This window comes from Amblyraja radiata, chromosome 9 (assembly GCF_010909765.2).
Source record: "Amblyraja radiata isolate CabotCenter1 chromosome 9, sAmbRad1.1.pri, whole genome shotgun sequence".
NCBI lineage: Eukaryota > Metazoa > Chordata > Chondrichthyes > Rajiformes > Rajidae > Amblyraja > Amblyraja radiata.
This window is the reverse complement of record NC_045964.1, coordinates 9,676,134-9,698,560: the sequence shown is the minus strand read 5'-3', so window position 1 is coordinate 9,698,560 and position 22,427 is coordinate 9,676,134. Positions and strand designations below refer to the sequence as shown.

Below are 22,427 nucleotides of genomic sequence, written 5' to 3'. Positions count from 1 at the left end.
AGCAATGAAATTGAGGCCCAGCGGGAAGATGATTTTCAGAAACGTCTCAAGAAAATCTTCAGGTAGACAAAAATACTGGAGAAACTCAGCGGGTGAGGCAGCATCGATGGAGCGAAGGAAATAGGCAACGTTTCGGGTCGAGACCCTTCTTCGAAGAAGGGTCTCGACCCAAAACATTGCCTATTTCCTTCGCTCCATAGATGCTGCCTCACCCGCTGAGTTTCTCCAGTATTTTTGTCTACCTGAAGATTTTCCAGCATCTGTAGTTCCTTCTTAAACAAGAAAATCTTCATTCCTTACACTGATTACACTGCTGTAGTAAACAACAACGCTGGCCTAACCCGTTCTCACAAAACCTCAAATCATACCCCTCACTTAAAATGAATTAAGAATGTTATGAATCTACATTGTTTAGTGCACCTATGAACTGGTGAGAAAATTCTTCTTGGTGTTAACAAAACCCATGTCACAAACCCAACAAGGCCCCTCTGAACAACTCCAACTTTTAATTGACAAACCCCACAGCCCGACTCCTTCATAAGATGCATTAAAGAGATAAAAGTTGCAAGCTTTCCTTCACCACTCTGGTTAAACTAAAACGTCATCTAATGAATCACATATTACTCCATCTGCCTTTCAGGTGTGTGCACCTTACAACCTGGAAATCTTAACAATCTGGTTCGAACCTAGTTGCCTTCAGTATTCTCAGCCATCCATCACATGCTAGCATATTAACATCTGCGTCAAGAACTCAAGATTTCTGCTGGCCTTATTTCTCACTCAACGGTACTAGATTTTCAGCTAACCTTCATACCTTTGGCCTGGTTAACAGGAGTGGCATCATTGGGATCTCTTAAAAAGTCATTGCCAGTGGATGTGGAACAAGTTGTCAGGTGTTTTGAGGGTAAATGAGCAGAGGCTGATGAGGCAACCGTACTGGAGGACATCTTGAATGGTTCAACTATTTTAATTTTCTTTTTATGGTTAGCTGTCACCCAATTCACTGGATGAAGAGCTCCAACCTGTCCTAGTGTCAGCTTCGTATCACCATTGGCATTTCCAGTGAACTAATCAAAACAGATAATGGAAAACACAAAGCAAAAATCTTAAGACAATCCTCAGAAAATCATCACAGATAAATTTCTATCAAAGTCCCTATCATAAGTGAAAAGATTAAGCAAAATTAAATAAAATATCAACATTTAACTTGAAATGGTATACTGTTTTACTTGAATGCAAATCTGGTTCAAGACCACTACTTATCACCATCTTCTCAAGAGCATTAAGGTAAAAAAAAAAAAAGATGCTGATATTCGCAACAATGTCCACATTCCATGAAAAAACTAAACTTCTCAATCAAGAAACTAATTTACTTCTATTTAGTTGAACACTTCATTACTCTCCCTTCCCCTTGCACATACCTGGATCATACCGCTTTTCCGAGAAGTTGATGTTGGTGTGTCAAAGGCAGGCTTTTGCTTGCCACCTACTATTGAGCCTAAGTGAAATGTGGTTACCTCCTTTTCCTGCAATGTACATTTGGTAGGTGTTGGTAAAGTTTCTTTTGGTGCAATTGGTGGTGTTTCAGTCAGCTGGATTCCAGGAGATTGGGAGGTGGTTGGAACAGACATATTGCAACCTGAGTATTTGCCACTTCCCTCTTTTTCACTGGACTGGGAAATCTTTACCACTGAGCTAGAAATCAGCACACTTCCAGGTGAAGGATCTCGACTTTTTCCATAATTTGACACAATTTCAACAAGAAAATTGCCAAATCTTATTTTCTCCAAAGGTCTCTTATTGGCAGTGTATTGAGCAAGCACTCCAAGAATATTGGAACGTTCTGATTCCCAGTTACAATCTGATATAATTTCAATCAGTTTGGGTGTATTCTTTGCCTCTACTGATGTTTGTGGCGTTTCTGACTGAAGACTAGTATTCTCTTCTTGTGGACTGTCACAGTGTAACAGCGAATCTGCCTTCTCTTTTTGCTTCCATTTGCTAGTTTCAGCAGCATTTGGCGACATTGAATTGTTCTCGAAATCGTCCAATTTCTCAGATTCCATTGCTAGACAAGACAAAAAAACAATTTTGAGAATTTGTTCAAAGTTCAGGTGATTCACAGAACATAGAAAACATAGAACATAGAAAAATAGGTGAAGGAGTATGCCATTTGGCCCTTCGAGCCAGCACCGCCATTCAATATGATCTTGGCTGATCATCGAAAATCAGTTCCCCGTTCCTGCTTTTCCCTCATATCCCTCGATTCCTTTAGCCCCAAGAGCTAAATCTAACTCTCTCTTGAAAACATCCAGTGAATTGGCCTCCACTACCTTCTGTGGCAGAGAATTCCAGATTCACAACTCTTTGGGCAAAGACGTTTTTCCTCATCTCAGTCCTAAATGGCCTATCCCTTGTTCTTAAACTGTGACCCCCGGTTCTGGACTCTCCCAATATCAGGTAAATTTTTCCTGCATCTCGCCTGTGCAATCCTTTAAGAATTTTATATGTTTCTATTAGATCCACTTTCATTCTTCTAACTTCATTGATTACACACCCAGTCGACCCATTCTTTCATCATGTCAATCCCGTCATCCCGGGAATTAACCTGGTGAACCTAGGCTGCACTCCCTCAATAGCAATAATGTCCTTCCACAAATTATGAGACCAAAATTGCACACAGGTGCGGTCTCACCAAGGCCCTGTACAACTGCAGTAGGACCTCCTTGCTCCTAAACTCAAATCCTCTCGCAATCAAGGCCAACATGCCTTTAGGTTTATTCCGCCTGCTGTACCTGCATGCTTACTTTCAGTGACTGATGTACAAGCATACCCAGGTCTCGTTGCACCTCCCCTTTTCCTAATCTGACACTATTCAGATAATAATCTGCCTTTCTGTTCTTGCCACCAAAGTGGATAACCTCACATTTATACACATTATACTGCATCTGCCCACTCGCCCAACCTATCCATGTCTTCCTGCAGCCTCAGAGCATCCTCATCACAGCTCACACTGCCCCCCAGCTTTGTGTCATCTAAAAACTTGGAGATGTCACATTTAATTCCCTCATCTAAATCGTTAATATATTTTGTAAATAACTGGGGTCCCAGCACCGAGCCTTGCGGCACCCCACTGGTCACTGCCCGCCATTCTGAAAAGGACCCGTTAATTCCTATTCTTTGCTTCCAGTCTGTCAACCAGTTCTCCATCCATATCAATGCCCTACCCCCAGTACCAGATGCTCTAATTTTGCACACTAATCTCATGTGGGACCTTGTCAAAGGCTTTTTGAATGTCCAGATACACCACATCCACTGGCTCTCGCTTATCCATTCTACTTGTTACATCCTCAAAAGATCCCAGATTAGTCAAGCATGATTTCCTCATCATAAATCCATGCTGACTTTGTCCGATCCTGTCACTGCTTTCCAAATGTGCTGCGATAACATCTTTAACAATCAACTCAAGCATCTTCCCCTCTATTCCCCGTTTTCTCTCTCCCTCATTTCTCAAGAAGTGTGGTTACAATGGCTACCCTCCAGTCCACTGGAACTGATCCAGAGACGAGAGAACTTCGGAAGATTTTCACCAATGCATCCATGATTTCGAGGACCACCTCGAGTACTCTGGGATGCAGACCATCAGGCCCTGCCAATTTTGCAAGGAATAATGGCATGTTCGTGTGTGATGATAAAAGCAGTAAACTCCAGGTTAACTGGAGGCTGCAGAGTAAAGACAGTAATCATGTAGTAATTGAATATTAACAAAAGGAAGTTCAGCATTTAACAATTTTAATCTTCACCTTCCACATAAATATGAATTGTGCTAATTATGGAAACGGCAGCAGAGAAAATTCAATATTGAGGCCAGTATCAACTAAAATACATGCCATCCCGGGGCCGCGGCCCCGGTCCCTTGTGTGGGCGCTGCCGACCCACAGCCCGTGACAGGAGACTGGGCGGAGGGCGGCCACGGCTGGACAGCGCTGACCCCGGGGGGAGAGTGGGAGTTGTCCGGAGGGATCCGCTTCTTCGGCTGCTTACACCTTGGTGCTAGAGTTCAGACCACTCAGTCACCCTCCAGCCCCAAGCGGTCAGGGCCGGGACGTGCCCTCAATCCACCGGCACGCTGCTCTTTCGCAAGTCCATGAGCAGCAGTGATTTTGGCGGGTTTCTCTCACGGTTACCCCTATTTCCACAATTTTTTACAGTGCAAATATTGACCATTTTAGCAGTTTTTAACAGGTAAGAACGTATGTGTTTCGTGTGTTACTAGTGTATGCCGGAAGCTCCCATGTACTCCAGAAGGCTTGAGCTACTCCGTGCGTCACTCCCTTTGACCTTACGTACAAACCCCCATATATCCTCAATACTTACTGATTGAAATATACAAAAAGGCCTGAAACTGAAGAGTATATGTTATTGAATTAATAATCCAGAGAACAAGGGATGATATTTATGGCAAGAGTAAAACCTAGAGCAAGTAACTATAGGCCAAGATTGGTCCTGTCGAAAATTTGCAGCTACTATTCATATAATTAAACAAAGGAAGAGAGGGGGGGTCTGAACTCGTGATTATATCCAGAAAAGGAATGATCAACAGAAGGAAGGGCAAACTGCAGTGGGACTAAGAAAGCAGTCCTGCCTTACAAAAATTGCTCTGAAAATCCGCTTATTAAATAAAAACTTCTATCTCCTTTTCACTGACATATTCCCTGGGATCTTGGCATGAGACGAGGAGAACCTAAATTTACCATGTTAACAAAATAGCCCATTTTTCCAGCCAGACACCTTGATGCATGTAAATGGCACAAGACTTGTATGAAGTAGATTGGGAACACTTTATCTATTTTAAAACCTATCCCATATCTCCAACTATTTGCAGGATGGCAGAGGATGTAATGTCAAGACCTACGAGCTCTAACTCCAAAATGAGTGTGCAGAAAATTCAAACTATTCACTCTAGTTGTTTGAGCAGGGAAACCTATTTTGAATTAGGCTACTGTGTGTTTCCATCATCACACTAAAGTAATAGTAAGATTAAACGAGAACATACCAGTTTGAAGTTTGATCTTGATTTTATGAGGAGTTACGATGAGCGATTACGTGAAGAAGGGCCGTCCGTCTGCGTGCGCGTCAATCTTCAAAGCAGCGGTGTTAAATCACAGATAACTAAGAAGACCTGAGAATAGTAAGATTGTGAAAAAACTAGAACTTCCATGTGATCTTGATAATATGAGGGTGGGAGCGGTGGGCACGTAATCGCTCATCGTAACTCCTCATAAAATCAAGATCAAACTTCAAACTGGTAAGTTCTCGTTTAATCTTACTATTTTACTTCGGAGTCACGTGAGTGACTACGTGAAGATTTCAAAGCTCTGTGATTTTACGCCGGCTACGAATCCAGGCGTCACTCACTGAGTGGATTGACCATGGATGAGATTATTGTTAAAGCATTCAGACATAATGTAGTTAGTAACGACACTGATGCTTTAAAATAAAGGAAAAATAAATGTTTTATTTGCTTCCCCTCCAAACCTGTGGGGAAGCTAGGTAACAGAACTTAAGATGGCACGAGCAAATACCCCTGGTCCGATTATGGGTTTATTATAGAACCGCTGGAACGTTCTTTCGTTCACCCATCCTGCAGCTGCTAGGATGTCATCAAGGGGCACGTCCATCGTACTTGCTGCCGACGTAGATGCAGCCCTGGTGGAGTGAGATTTAAAGTTATGAGTATTTATTCCTGCTACCACCATTACCTCCATTAACCATCTGGAGATAGTTTGTGTCGACACCTTTCGGTGTGGTTTCTTGTGGCTGGTGAGGACCGATTGTTCTGTGCCTCTGAGGTTTTCCGTGACTCTCAGGTAGTGGTGTAAATGTATTACCACACACAATCGTAGGTCCTCTGGATATGCCAGGAACTGGATCTTCATCCCTGGCATTCCTGGCCTGCTCTGTTTGATCAGGTCCTTAACAACGAATGTTATATTATTCGTGTTGCTGGTCATGTAGTCCAGTCGTAGTGTTGCTGGTCATGTAGTCCAGTCGTAGTTTTTGTAGTGTCTGGACTCTTTGGGCTGTTATTAGCGCCATCAGCATTACCACTTTCAATGTTAGTTTAGACAAAGATAAGGCCGTTGGCTGTCCCCACTGACGAAGTACGTTCAGTACCATGCTCACATCCCATGTGTCCGTGTACCTAGGCCTTGGGGGTATCGAATTGTAAATTCCCTTCATGAATTTTATTACGAAGGGGTGCGTTCCCATCGGCCCGTGCCCTGCCTCCAGTGTTAAATAGGAGGATAGTGCACATCTGGCACTGTTGATTGCGCTATAACTTAATTTATAGTCATAGTACAGGGTTGATAGGAACTCCAAGACATCCGTTATCCGAACTGTGTTGTATGCTATATCGTTTGCATGGCAGAAAGCTTCCCACTTCTTAATATGGGTGACGTACTGTTTTTTGGTACTGTCCCGCCATGCCTTTTGTGATGACATCCACAGTTCGTTCGGATAATCCGATGTCTTGAAATGGCCTCCTTAGAATCTGCAAACCAACAAATAAATCCGGTCAGAAAGTGGATGGCTGCTCCCTGAAACTGGGTTTACTAGGAGATCTCTCCTCTTAGATACAACCATTAATGGCTGCACTATGATCCCCTGTATTTTTGGGAACCAGGCTTGTGTAGGCCAATCTGGTACTACTAAAGTGCCTGTGGCTTTGTCTTGCTTGATTTTAGTCAAGCATCGGTTTATGAGGCAGAATGGTGGGAATGCATAAATATACATTCCTCCCCAGTTTAGGGAAAAGGCATCCACTGACTCTGCTCCTGGGTCTGGCTCCCAGGACACATATCTGGGTAATTGATGATTTAATCTAGATGCAAACAGATCCAAATCTGGAGTGCCAAATCGTATAGTTATTTCATTGAATACCGTACGATTCAACATCCATTCTATGTTGTCATTAAACATTCGTGACCTTGCATCTGCCACCGTGTTATATCTTCCTGGTAGATATACTGCCGTAACCCAAATATCCCTCTCGATGCACCAGTGCCAAATGAGGTTAGATAATCTGTCACAGGATACAGATTTTACACCACCCATGTGATTGATATATGCTACCGCAGTAGTGTTATCAATCTGAATTTGAACATGCACATGTTGCATGTTGTTACAGAGAGACTTGAGTCCATATTGTGCCCCCAACAATTCTAGGTAATTGATTCCATATTGTTGGAGTATAGTTGACTCTTGCTCATTCCATCTGCCTCCACAGCTCCTGGCTGTGTTTGTGGCTCCCCATCCTAACCCGCTTGCGTCGGTTTGGAGAAACACTGATGGGCTCTCAATTAAGATTTCCCTTGAGCTGAGTCTTATGTTTTCCATCCACCATTGTAGTTCAATAATGGCTTCAGCTGGTAACCGCATTGATTTGCCAAACTGACCTGCATGCAATTTCAATGCTCGTTCCTTTGCCCGCTGTAAATGCTGGTAATGCAAAGGTCCGTAGCGTACTGCAGGGAAGGCAGCTACCAATTTGCCAATAGCACTTGCTGTTTGTCTGATAGTTGGTTTGTGTTTTTCTATCAGATCATTGCAGGCTTTCCTCACGTCTTTTTGTTTGCCTTTTGGCAAAGTCACCAACATGGTTACTGTGTTGATAGTAAATCCTAGATAATCAATTACCTTGGTAGGAGTTAATTTTGATTTAACTGGATGGATTAGGAACCCAAGTTTTTCAAACAGGGTTTTGGTTGCCTTGACTGTTGCCTCCGCCAATTCTTTGGTAACTCCAAAGATGAAAATGTCATCCAAATATGCCATGATTATGTGATTTTGAGATCTTAGCAGCCCCAGAATTGGTTTAAGTAATTTGGTAAACAGTCTAGGGGCTGATGTCAACCCATTTGGCAGAGCCTTGTATTGCCATAACTGACCCATCCAGGTAAACTTCAAATATCTATACTCTTTGTGAATAGACACCGAATAGTATGCATCTTTTAGGTCGATGCATGCCATATAGCCATTTTTGGAAACCAACTGAGTTGCTGTTCCAAAATTGTCCATTTTAAAGTGTTTGTATTGCACATATGTATTTAGTTCCGTAAGATCCAAAATAATACGGATCCCTCCATCCTTTTTCTCTTTTGGAAAATATTGGATATAAATTGGTGAGGTTCTGTGTATGACCTCTTAATGACATTTTTGTCAGATAACGTTTCAATTTCTTTTTGTATATCCATTGTCTCTTTTGGGAAAAGACATATGTGCGAGTATTAGAATGTGTTGGTGGTGGTGATAAATTTAAATTGAACTCAATTTTGAATCCTTCTATACTGTGCAGTATGAATGGATCCTTAGTAACCCAACACCATTCTTTTAAGAAGTATTTCAACCTTCCCCCCACCTGTAAGTGAGGTTCGTTTGGTATGTTCCCTGAGGAACTGGTTTTACTTACCTCTGTTGTTACCGGCGTCGTGGTGCTGGCTTTTGTCCGCGAGGTTTCGGGAGCAGAGCTAGTGGTTGCTCTCTCCTCATCCTCGCTGTCGGCCTGCTGGGGCCTGCCCCTAAAAAAGTCCTTGTCTCAGGGGTGAATCTTCCTCCGGTGCCTGGCTCTCTATGTGTAAAACGCCGAGAGCTGTAGGGGTGGAATCTCGTGGATGGGCCCCTGGGTGTGGGCTGACCTCTTGTTATGAGGCGCACGGTTTTTGCCTCATCATCCAAGTCCCGTACCTGTCTCGGCAGGTCTTCTCCAAACAGGTAGTTTGCGGGCTGGGTGTCGCTAGCTTTGCAAAGTGCTGCGAACTTTGAATTTATAGCCGGTTTTATGGCCTCTTTCCGTATGCAATTTATTTCAAAACGGGCATTACATAGCAGTGCCATGGTATCCTGCTCCCGCTCAGTGAGGATGCCTCCTTCCACACCTCCTGCAAACGAAGTGATTCCTGACCCCAGCAGGTTTAACACTTTTTGGAACTTTAGTTCCTGGTTCCTGATTATGGGACCTATTTGTCCCCAAATTATGCGGTTCACCGCTTGTTCCTTGAGGGAAGCACAGTTTGATGGTGGGGGGTACCTGTTTAAGGTTTCTTCTATGACAAGATCCTTGAGTTGATGAGACGCCAAGTAGTTGATGTTACTTGCTAGGTCTTCATCCAAGGGTGCTCCCAGTGCTGTGGAGATCGCAAATTTAGTTGATTGTAGGGGTACTTCCTCCAGTCCCCCCTGGGAGTGTTCCCCCCCTGTGCTTCCAAACTCTGAGTCCGGGTAATCCCCGTATGTGCTTCCCCCTTCCATGGGGAAGACATATTGCTGCCCAGAGTATGAGGCTGCTGGCACGGTCTGTAAATGGGACTCGTGCTGATAATGCTCCTTTCTCCGGAGTTTATCATTGTGGAGCAGCTTCTCCACCAGCTGCTCCATGTGGGAGAGTCGTCCTCGGACGCTTCCCGATGAGGGAGGGTATCCCTCTTCCCCGGACGCATCCGAGTCTACGGGTCTGGCAGACTTTTGGGTGGCTTTACGTCCCGCCGGGACCACCACGGTGCTGCTCTCCTGCACCAAGTCTGCTACTACCGGTTCTAACGCCGGCGGTAATGTCGGCGAGAATGAGCGTCGTCCGCTACCGGGAATGCTGCGGTCTTCGGCAGCCGGTTTCCCCGCGGACCTTCACTTTGACATTTTTGGAGCTCCGAAAGAAAAATCACTTCTTTAGCCCGAACAGAAAGCGCAGGGTAAGTGGTTCAACTTTTCTTACCTGCCGCCTTTTTAAAATCCCAACGGCTGGGAGGTCGCAGTGTCGCTCCCGTCCGTTGTGCGCGTTGCTTTCAGACGTAATGACGCGCACGCAGACGGACGGCCCTTCTTCACGTAGTCACTCACGTGACTCCGAAGTAAAATCACAGGAAGCTGCTATTTGTGATTCAGGAAGGTAGCTGACCGCCACGAATGAACAATCATAACCTTAACAGCAATTCCCACATTTTAAAAATAAGTAAACAAAATAGTAGCGGAAACATCAACAGTGATTAGCGTTGTTAGAAATCCCACCGTCAGCGGCGCTGCTGATTTGCGACTGACTGTGCGTGCGATTCCGGAGACTTTGGGGGGGGGTGGGGGGGGGATTAAAATGCAGGCTTGTATTGGTTGTCGATGGGATTTCCTCGGGCTGCTAGCTGATGAAGCAAAATCGGCCGCACTTCCGCTCTAGTTTTTTTTTAAATTGTTGGACAATTGCACCACTGGATTGAAGTTAAACGCGACTTCTAACGCCTTTAACATCACGGATCGCAATATCAGGACAAAACAAAAGGTATGTCGTTTATTTAACATATTATCTTGCTTTTTGGTGTGGCTTCATTTTAATCTTATGATGCGAAAAATGCTATTTAGACCCCCATACGAATCGGCAATGTCTTGCTTGCCGATATGGGCTTCAAATTTATGGCAATGGCAACATTCCAATCGATCACATTTCAGAAACATCCACACTCAAGATAATCAAATCCATTATTTTTTCGCAGAATCATGTAATAAGAACATCTAACTCATCTACATGTTGTGTTATTGTCTATCCATGATAAATATTTCCATACTAAATATCCACAGTACAGTTTTAGTCAGATGTATTGTGCAAAAAATAATGATTTTGATTAACTTGAGAGTGGGTGTTTCTGGATTAATTTATGGGAATTAAACATTAAATTCCTTCCATTTGGCATGACAAAGGGAGATTTAAAAATCATGTTATATTGTGAATTCTTGTGTGAATGGGATCGGTTTGTTATTTGTTATTTGGATACTTAGGCTATTTAAAAAACATTAGCCTTTTCTTAAGAAATGGATAGATGTTTAGATCTAGTAATTGAATTTAGATGAATTTAATTGATTAGATGAAATTAATTGATTTGATGAAACTGATGAGTATGAATTTTTTGTTGGGTATTTACTATTTGTTTTAGTGTTTAACTTTTTGATTTCTACCCTTTTTCTAAAAATGCAAATAATAACTTGTTTCTGTTAATGCTGTTCAGTATTTTTTTTCCTTTACATTTTAAACAGATGTCTCCGAAGAAGAAATGCAAAATTGTCAATCCAAATGCCCAGCAAGAGACTGATTTAGACAGCATTCGCAGAGATTATCTGAATTTGGACTACTCCAAATGTGATGATCTACAGGACATTCTTAATGGGAAAGTAGTGAGCAGAAAAGCATGTCATGCGTGGTTTGAAGAGCAAAAACTTGTAGTTTACAATGCAAAAATTGGAAAGTCGAGGAAAAACAAGGTGTAGAGTTGCTTATTGGTTACAATCTGAGGAGTATGATGATGCTACTGATTATGATATGCCAATCTAGCAACTGATCCCTTCATTCAGCTAGCAACTGATCTTCTCCATAAAGACGGTCTATTTCTAGAAATAGTAATTTATTTACCTATCTGTTACGGACTTACAGCATATAATACATCTATCTATATACTATTAAAACTCTCGTGCCATCCGACCGGCTGCCGTCCGGCTGCCTTTCTGCCTTTTGATTCGTTGACTTTCTGCCTTTTGATTTGTTGACGGCTGCTCCTTCCTATCAGCTTCCAACACACTTCGAAACAAACTTGCAAGACAGGAACACTCTGAACCTTTCACTGCTGCAGCAGGCAGGGGAGGTGCGATTGGATTTTTTTTTAAATCCACTGCTGAGGGAGGCAGGGGAGTGCTGGAATCTTACATTTGGGAACGGCTTCAGTTCCATTGGAGGAGACGAGTGCATGGTGGAATATTGGGTTGGGGGATCACACCATTGGGGGAGCAGACCCAACGGGTCTGCACTTGGTCTAGTATACTATTAAAACTCTCGTGCCATCCGACCGGCTGCCGTCCGGCTGCCTTTCTACCTTTTGATTCGTTGACTTTCTGCCTTTTGATTTGTTGATGGCTGCTCCTTCCTATCAGCTTCCAACACACTTCCAACACACTTCGAAACAAACTTGCAAGACAGGAACACTCTGAACCTTTCACTGCTGAGGGAGGCAGGGGAGTGCTGGAATCTTACATTTGGGAACGGCTTCAGTTCCATTGGATGAATATTGGGTTGGGGGATCACACCATTGGGGGACCAGACCCAACGGGTCTGCACTTGGTCTAGTTAATATTAAAGTTCTGATCTTGAGAATATCACATTTTTGAATTTTCAAGGCAGTCTAGGTGTTTATTACTATTTCTGTCACAACGGTCAATTTTGTAATTATCTACAATTAGGTAACTAACTAATTATATGCTATAATTTCAGGTCATCCAAGTAAGATGTTTCATATTTGTTTCAGAATGCTGCAATCTATAATAACTGAAATTTTCATTCACCTCTTAATTTTTAAGAAAGTTATGGGCTTTTGACTGTCCTCGATCAGTTTTTGTGTTAAGTCAATGGAAAAGCAATAGGGAACAAGATGCTAATTTCAGAGTATGAAATGACAATAAACTTTTTTATACTGAAGATATGAAAGTGAATAAGGTATCAAATTAAAGTTACTTTTATGCTTCATCTGATGGGATCAATTACAGGCTTGATTGTTAAAATCTCAAAATTTTGTAACATTCCTAGTGATTAACAAAAAACATAGCACCTGTGTATCAGAAATAAAAAAATTCCCTTAATAGGGCCAAACTTTCATTGGCACTGGGTAAGACTTCATGAAAACAAACGTTACCATGAAGTTACACAAGGTGGAAAAATAAAAAAAACAGAGCATGTTGGAAATACTCATTGCGTCAACACCTTTAGAGAGCACTAGACCCGTTGGGTCCCTGTCACACAAGAGGCTTGGTCTCCAAATGCAATAATGCACCACTTACCCATAGCCCCCAACTGCACAGGCACAGCTCATTTCCCCCTCATCCTAGCACTCTCCCCTTCAGCCTCCCTCTTCTTTCCCCTACCCTCAGTCACTCCCTCCATAACTCCTCTCCCCTTCTTACCCCATTCCCCACTCCTCACTTCCCCACCCCATTATTCCTCCTCACCTCCCCGTCTACCCTCCTCTCTCTATTCCCCACTGCCTACCTCCCACCCTCATTCCCCCTCCTCCCTCTTCTTTTCCTGCTCCTCCTACCCTCCCCCAATGCCTCTCACCTTTCCCCTACCCTCAGTCACCCCCTCCCTCCATAACTCTTCTCCCCTCCCTGCTTCCCTCCTCTTCCTCTATCCCCTCTCCTCCCCCACCCCAGATCTCGAGGTTGCCGCTCTTCTCCCATCTTGCGTGCCCCGGAGGAGCATCAGCGGGTGAGGCAGCATCTATGGAGCGAAGAAAATAGGCCCTTCTGGTCTAGACCCTTCTTCAGATTGTTCCCCCATTCTTCTTGAATAGGGGGATCAGTACAGGATGGAAGGGGGGGTGGGGTCAGGATAGTGTGGATCGGAGGGTCTGTGCAGGATGAATGGAGAATCACTACAGGATGAATGAAGGGATCAGTATAGGATGAATGGGGGCTCAGTACGGGATGAATGTGGGGATCAGTACAGGATGCATGAAGGGATCAGTGCAGGATGAATGAGGGGTTCAGTACAGGATGAATGGAGATCAGTAAAAGATGAATGGGGAGATCACTGCAGGATAGATGGGGGGGATCGGTGCAGGGTAAATGGAGGGTGGGTCAGTATGGGAGGACCAGTGCAGTATGAATGGGGGGGGAGAGAAGTGCAGGATGGATGGGAAGGGGGGGGGGGGGGGGGCAGTAGAGGATGAATGGGGGGGGACCAGTGTAGGATGGACGGGGGGGGGGTTAGATGGGGAGGGGAGGCAGGAGAATCAATGCGAGGTGGGTAGGGTGAAGAATAGATTGGGAGGGGAGCACAGGGGATGTCAGTGAGGACTGAATAGAGGAGGGAATGGGGGGGGGGGGGGGGGAAAGAAGAGAGAGCGAGAGAGAGGTGGGGAGGAAGGAAGGTCAGCGCTCCTCGGACAACATCGCCCCGTTGCCTTGGCCGTCCCTGACAACCGCCAAGTGCCGCCGTCAAAGTGGGAAGCGGTTGAGATCTCCTCGCCACCGCTTCCCCTCCTCCGCCAGCCAACAGCTAGGTGCGGGGCTGAGCGGTGCAGCTCAAAGATCCTATAGCTATAGGATCTTTGGTGCAGCTGCTTCAGATGGCGCAAGGCCTCCCTCTCCCTCCCTGCCTCGGCGTGCGAGAGGGGTTGTTTTGATAGCGGCCGCTGCTTGCAAATCTGCCAACGGCGTTTCAAAACAACCCCTCTCGCACGCCAAGGCCGGGAGGAGGGAGGTGGGCCTCCTTCCGCCGGGGTGCAGGAGGAGGCGGCGTGGCCTCTATCGCTGCTGCTGTAATTCGCTCCGACCCTTCGTCACCCCGCACCTAGTATCTTTGCCCCGCAATACAGCCGCCGCCGACACGAAACGTCACGTTCCTATTCTCCAGAGATGCTGCCTGACCTGCTGAGTTACTCCAGTTTTTTGTGTCTATCGGTATAAACCAGTATCTGCAGTGCCATGCACTTTGGGTGGTCAATGGCACCCGGTCAACCGCTAATTTCGAGCCCTGCTGTGAATCCACGACTAAAAGATCAAAGCCGTAGTAATCATGATTAATTTTTTGCGCCATCTTAATGTGCTCGCAATTATCGTCATGGCGTCCACATCTACAGCTCACTGACTGATTGATACAGACGTCCCAACTGAAAATAACACCCTTCCGATCAATTATTTTAGGATAAGCCTTTCTAGAGAACATGCTACTTTTTGCTTTGCCCATTTTCAAAATATAGATTTTGAATTTGGCGTTTGATTGGTACAAGGAGACTACAAAGCTCGTAATATCTATTTTTCTACACACTAACTTTCTACATTTCTACTTTTGGGTATGCATGTGGCAATTATGGCTCATGAAATTTTTCCCCACTACTAGTTATATTCGTAACAACATATTTAAACACGTGAAATTTTCGATCTTTGTCAACCCCTTAAAAAAATGTCTGAAGAAGGGACCAGACCCTAAACGTCGCCAAGCCAACAAAATGCTGGAGTAACTCAGTGAGTCAGGCAGCATCTCTGATAAGGAATAGGTGATGTTTTGGGAATGCAAGTTTTGCTGTACACTTCATACAGTAGAGCACATCATAATACACCCTGAGTGAATTAATGGGTTAGATTATTTTTTAAATCTGTTGTCTAGAATTAATCGATACACACCCAATGTATCTTATTACAGCTTTATTGTATGAAACATTCATTAATGCGGTGGCACAGATGTCTTTTACAATTATCCATAGTGTTTATGGGTGTGTGTTTTCAATAGCTAGTTTCCAACTCCGACCAGATGTCACATCAGTTCAGATTTACATATAAATAATATACCAATCAAACGCAAAATTCAAAATTTTATATTTTGAAAATGGGCGAAGCAAAAAGTAGCATGTTCTCTAGAAAGGCTTATCCTAAAATAATTGATCGGAAGGGTGTGATTTTCAGTCAGGACGTCTGTATCGTTCAGTCAGTGAGCTGTAGATGTAGATGTGGACGCCATTTAGCAGCAGTGTCGAGTTAGTCGTACTTTGTTTTACCCCGCAGACGATACTTACTCTCAAATCACATATCTTACCTCTATTACCCCTCTATATAGAAACAAAGTGTCAATGCCTCTTCAAAGTCTACTAAATCACCTGTAGCTTCAGTTGCAGGTACAGCTGAAGGGATTTGACGCTCGGAACAATTACTGCATTAGAAGATCAACTGAGCATTTTATTCAAAGGAACGTGGCGTCAGTAATACTTGAAGGTCAAAACACAATTATATTTACTGAGGAATGTATATCGATGCATTGGTGACGCATTGTATAACTACTTGTTAACTACTGGCAGTTAACAAGCGCTAACAGTGGTCGTTAACACATCGTTTTCATCTCAGAAGATTCAAGTGATAACGACTCCAATCTTTCTGCAGTACTCATTAAAACTGAGCTTTTTAAAAATGTAAAATTCCAAAGCGATGGCAGTGACTCGTTACGATTATCGATGGTCGTTTTTGGAAAAAATCCGTATTTAACAACGCAAAATCGTATTTCTGCATTCTAATCGCATTTCCGTACGAAATGCGGAAAATCCGTACTTGGCAGCGATGCTAGTGTCTGTCATTTTGACTTTTGTTTTTTTAGTATGTCTAAATGTATGTGTTAATGTCTCTCGGTATGTTTTTATGTGTGGGGGGGTGGGAGTCACTTACCACGATAATAATAATAAACTTTATTTATAAAGCGCTTTAAACAACCGCAGTTGCCACAGATGCAACTTTTCTCCGAGTCTTTTCGCCCTCCCTCGCGGCCTAACAACGTGGATTGGAGTGGCCTTTCCTGGAGACCGGCCCAGAGCTTCAGCAGCAGGCGCGGCATGGACTTTAACATCGCGGAGCCAGAAGAATGGGTCCAACCGCCGGCCTGCTGACTTCAACAATGTGAAGCTGTGGGCTTGCGGAGCTTCCAGCAGCAGGCGTTGAGCAGACTTTACCATCTCTCAGCCAGGGATCGCCGGAGAGGAGCTCCGACCGCTGGCCTGCCTGCGGCCTATAATATTGAGGAGCTGCGGTCTCCGGTAAGAAAGTGGCCGATTCGGGCACTCCGAGCCATGGAGTGTGTTCCATCTGTCCCGATGTCGGAGCTTTGATCATCCCGACGAGAGGACTTGTACATCGAGCCGTCCATAGCAGCGACTACGGAGGGTCAAGGCCTCAAACACGGGTGAACAAAAGGAGGAAGACGGACTGAACTTTATTGACTTCCATCACAGTGGATGTTTATGTTAAATTATATCGTTCTTTTTAATTGTATTGTTTTCTTTTAATTGTATGGCTGCATGGTAATTCAAATATCACTGTACCTTAATTGGTGCATGTGACAATAAATCTGAATCTGAATTTAAAACGGAAAATAAATTGTATACATCCAATTTTGAATGAGTTAGCAAAATGCTTCACTCTACCACCATGTATTATTAGGGGTGTTGAAAAAAAGTGCTTTTTTGTGAACACTTTAATGCCTCGCAATTCGATTGCGTAGCATTTTAATCAGCATTGCGAGCTGAAAATTGATTTTCCCCCATACAACGCAAGGTAATTACCAAGTCAATTTGCATCACCACAACAACAATTCAGTGAGACGTTTCCTGAAGAAGACATGTTTTGGGGATTCTAGCCACACAAGGTGACAACATTCCTACAATATACCTATTACCACATTGTTGTGGAGCCTGAAGAATGTGTCCAGGTGCAATTCTGTATTACTACTGCAGTGGATGATAAGCAAGTAAAATTTTACATTTATGCTGGCCTATACATCCACTATCATCCCATGCCGTCGCTGCCCTCCCCCCAATACTATTGCCATTCTCAACCCCATTCCCGTATCATCATACTAGCCTTATGTCCCAATCTTCATTTGCACCCAACAGATTCTCAACGCTCAACAGACACACATATACACACCCCTCTTGATGCTGGCTCTGATCCCAATCTAGCCACAAATATATGCTGGTCACCCTAAAATACCTTAATTCACATTGCTGAAAAATTGCTTGTGGAAATCAGTGTCATGATGGAATAAATTAATAAGAAATTTAATATATTTTATCAGTGGAAACCAAAATATACTTTATATTTGGAAATTTAAATGGGAAATGGTAGGAACAGAAGCAAAAAAAGTGATCAGAAATATAGTTTTCATCATTTGTATTTCAGTAGTGAATTCACAAAGTAATAATTCCGCAGGCATCCAAGTAGCTTTTATATACCTGTAGACACAAAGAACTGCAGATGATGGTTTACAAAATAAAAGACAATGCACTGAAGTAACTCAGCGGGTCAGGTAGCAACTCTGGAGAACATGGAATGGTAATGTTACGGTCAGTACCCTCCTTCAGACTGATTGACGGGGAGGGTTGAGGGACAATACCTGGGTGATATGTGGATATAGGAGAGAGCGGTTTTTGATAGGCAAATTAATGGACAAAAGCCAGAGATGAAAATACAAAGTGCAGGAGATAAGGATAATAGTTATGAAATGTGAATCCAGGGGAGGGAATATTGGAGGATGAGGATGGGGGGGGGGGGGGGGGGCGGGTGAAAAGGGTGTAAACCAACTGGGACGTAGGGAAGTGTCTGCAGTTATTTTGTCGCAGAGCATTAACTGAACATTTCAACTATTGTATGGTGTATTCTGATCAGCTAAATAAGTGTTCACAACAAAGTCTTGAATACAGCTCTTTTAATCAATCTGATTTAAAAAGTCACCACTTTGAAACACTGACTTTGTTACTCAAATGCAGTTCTTGGGCACTATTTTCACAAACATTATCATCCATCTAAAAATGGTTAGAATATCTAAAATTCTTGGACTATTAGCTCCAGTGTCACAAAGTTATAACAGAAAGTCTTTTGCATGTGAAAATGTTCCCATTACAGGCCATCCCCAAGTTGTGGACAACTGACTTGTGGATACCTCTAAATTTGAACAGACTCCTATAACAGCATTAAATTATAATGTCCACATAATATGAAATATTAGTATTGGTTTATTAATATCACATGTACCGAAACACAGTGGAAAATGTTGTTTTGCATACTCTCCTGGCAAATAACATAATCATAACAGTTCATCAGTTAGTGCAAAAGAGAAAATAAACAGAGCGCAGAATGTAATATTGTCGGTAAAGAGAAAGTGCAGATAAAAAAAAGTGCAAGGATGGCAACATGGTAGATTGTAAGATCAGGAAATTCATCCTAACCTATCAAAAGGATCGTTCAAGAATCTGATAACAGCAGGGAAGAAACTCCTGACCAACTCAACCTCAGTATTGGGCATGCTCTCCTCTCCACTTCCTGAAGTTGATGAGCAGCTCCTTCGTTCTGCTGACCTTGAGGGAGAAACTATCTCCTTCCTGTACCCCGTCTCATCATTGTTTGAAATCAGGTCCACTGTGATGGTGTCATCTGCAAACTTGTAAATGCAATTAAAGCAAAATTAGGTTGCACCATTGTGAGTGTATCCAGTAATAGCAAGGGGCTGAGAACGCAGCCTTATGGGTCACCAGTGTTGAGAATTACCATGGAGGATGGTTTATTGTCTACCCTTGCTGATTGCAACTTATGGGTCAGAAGTCATGGATCTAGTTGTAGAGGGAGATCCTGAGATTTAGGTCCAGATGTTTGGAGAGGAATTTATTTGGGATGATACTGTTCGAGGCAGAGCTACAGTCAATAAATGGGAATCTGACATGGGTGTTCCTGTTATCCAGATATTTGAGGTATGACTGCAAGACCAGGGAGATGATGTCTGCCATGGACCTGTTCCAGCAGCGGGTGGATTGCAGTGGATCAAAGTTGTCTGGTATGCTGGAGTTGATCTGCACCATGACCAGCCTCTACATATTTTGTAATGGTGGACAACAGTCATTAACTCTCGCTACCTTGTTTTTCTTTGGCACTGTGTGATAGTAGTTATTGTATAGCAGCTGGTTACCTCTGATCATTGCAGGGAGGGGTTGGTATGAATGGTAGACATAGTTTCCTCTCTCTGCACTTCCATTATTTGTATTTTTCCTCAATCAGTATTAGGAGCTTTTGCTACCATTCAAGACAATACCATGGAGATATGGTTACAATAGCGAGTGATTTTTACACATTTCCTGACTTGTAGAAAAAATTGACTTTGTAAAAATGGAAACCATTCATACCTGGGGACTGCCTGTACTTCTAAACCGACTGTACATTAAAGAGTACACTATGCTGGCTACAAAGTCACTGTGGCTGGTTGATCCATGACCGTATTCTCATCAACAGGCATCTTTCGGTAGTTAGAAATTTATATCTCACAGAACATAAAATATGGATAACTTTGAAACCCAACCACGTGAATTCCACAAATTCTGATCAGATAAATGACTCATTAAATATGATGTGTTGGATGAAAGGGAGGGTTGGCCATTTACAGTGGTAACATTCCAATTTACAGCATATTATCTTTAACGTCCATCTACTGAATCATTTGAAGGAACTGGTGCATCTTATTTAACAGCCTCCGTAGCACGCTTATAATGTCCTAGAACAGTGTAGGGTTGCCGGCCTAAAGTACAATGCACCTCCCGCTATTTAATTGTCAAATTCAGCGGACTTAGGTTGGCACCATTTACATTGATGGCCTGCAAGGTCAGAGGAGGAGCTCAGATTTGCAGTGGAAATTCTACTGTTGTGGGAGTTGACTAGTTGATAAGAAAATGGGTGCTTAACCTTGCTTGCCAAATTTATGATACGAAAACCTGTAAGCGCCACAAAAAGCCTGTAAGTGCCAAATGACATGGAACAACCTAATGATGTACAAGATATGTACCAATATTGCGACAAATTAATCTACATGACATATTTTTACCTTCTATGGTAGTGGAGTTCCTACACCTGTTCAACCTGCATGCTGTAACTGTTCCACTGTTATTTCTCTTGCTGTTTTCCTGTAAAGAAAGCAAAAAAGACAAATAATTCTACTCTTCAAGAGTTTCTTCAATGGGGATTTCTAAGTCTGTGAAAAATGGTATAATTAAAAAGTGCAAATAAGATTCAATCTTGCTTCTGATAGTTCTTTTAACTCCTTTTACATCTTTTTGAAAACTGCACATCTTTATGTAGCAATGTTACAAAATTATGAGATTTAAAAAATCAAGTCTACAATTTATCCCATCAGATAAAGCATAAAAATAAATTTAATTTGACACCTAATTCATATTCATATCTTCAGTATTAAAAAAGATATGGCCATTTTCATACTCGGAAATTAGCATCTTGTTCCCTATTGCTTTTCCATTGACTTAACACAAAAGCTGTGATCAAGGACAGTCAACAGTCAGTTATTATAGATTGAAGCATTCTGAAACAAATATGAAACAATCTTACTTGGATGACCTGAAATTAAAGCATATAATTAGTTAGTTACCCAATTGTAGCTAATTACAAAATTCAATTACTAGATCTAAACATCTATCCATTTCTTAAGAAAAGATTAACATTTTTAAATAGCCTAAGTGTCCAAATAATATTCACAAGAATTCACAATATAAGATGATTTTTAAATCTCATTGTCATGGATGTATAGGCCAAATGGAAGGAATTTAGTGTTTAATTCCCATATATTAATGGCCATTTAAATCATCTTGCGAGTGGGTTTTTGAGGAACGCAATCGTTTGGAACGTTGCGGTTGCGGTGAATTTAAACCCCATATCGGCAGGAAAAATACTGCCGGTTCGTATGGGTCCTAAATCACCGTTTCGCAACGTAAAATGTGGATTAAAGGCATCCTAAGAAGCACGTTTATATGTAAAATAAACGGCTTTCCTTTACCTGTCCCATTCGTGAAATCCGTCCCCGTTGTCGGCTTTGACGGCTTTAGAAGCTGATTTTTAAATTACTCCAGTGCTGAAATTGTCAGGCGATTTAAAAAAAAAAAAATTCACAGAAAGGCCGTCGGAACAATTCTTCAGCAAAAGCTTGCACTCCGAGAAAATGTATCCAGGTCAGGTAGGAGAAAAAACGCATTTTAACCCCGCCCCCCCCCCTTCAAAGGCGCCAAACTCGCGCACACGGCCAGAGGCAGAACTGCAGCGCCGCTGAAGGTAAGTTTTGTAACATACCTACTTTATGTAGCCCAACATTGCAATTCTTCTGACATATTATCAATATTGGGTTCGCAGGCACACCATCAGGAAGTTATACCTACAAACCCCAGACTAATGATCGAGCAAAATTTCTACTGCAATGATAAGCAATTCCACTATATTTTACATTATATTAAATCTTTCAAAGTTATCTATAGAAGAGCCCATCAAACATTTTCCTCAAGGAGTTCTCCTTTGTAACCCAGTCAACAAGTACCCAAAATATGTAGAAACTGCAGATACTGGTTTACATTGAAGATAGACACAAAATGCCGGAGTACCTCTGTGGGACAGGCAGCATCTCTGGAGAGAAGGAATGGGTGAAGTTTCAGGTCGAGACAATTCTTCGGAATACTCAAAATAGATTATCAGGCCAATATTTCAATGAGGTTTGTGAAGTTTTGCAGAGCTAAATGAAAACGACTTTGTTGTACCATTTCCTACTTTAAAACTGTTCAAAAGTAGTTTTTCCACTTTAAATCCATATAAGCATGCCTTTTCTTTATAGTGCCATTCTCAATCACAGGACAATCAAAATATTTTATAACCAATTACCAGAAGCTGTGGTTAGGTTTCTTGGTAGTGTCCAGAGTCTTGGTCCACAGGTGAAGAAACAAGTTTGAATCTCACCATAACAATATTCGAATTTTAATTCAAGTAATGAAATATAGGTTAAAAAAAGCTTTTTTCAGTATTAGAAGCCTTACAAATAAGACTGT

At 42.6% G+C, this 22,427-nt stretch overlaps 1 protein-coding gene across 5 annotated transcripts in view; it reads right to left on the bottom strand.

Annotated features, from left to right (window-relative positions):
• LOC116976743 (MAX gene-associated protein-like) overlaps positions 1–22,427 on the bottom strand; it is a 115,908-nt gene that overhangs the window by 32,968 nt on the left and 60,513 nt on the right. For all 5 annotated transcript variants that reach the window (XM_033026632.1, XM_033026635.1, XM_033026633.1 and 2 more), the window contains 3 exons: positions 20,432–20,510; positions 1,422–2,068; positions 815–1,067 (listed from right to left, as the gene is read on the bottom strand). In XM_033026632.1, coding sequence (XP_032882523.1) covers positions 815–1,067; positions 1,422–2,068; positions 20,432–20,510 — 979 coding nt within the window. The remainder of the gene's footprint in view (positions 1–814; positions 1,068–1,421; positions 2,069–20,431; positions 20,511–22,427) is intronic.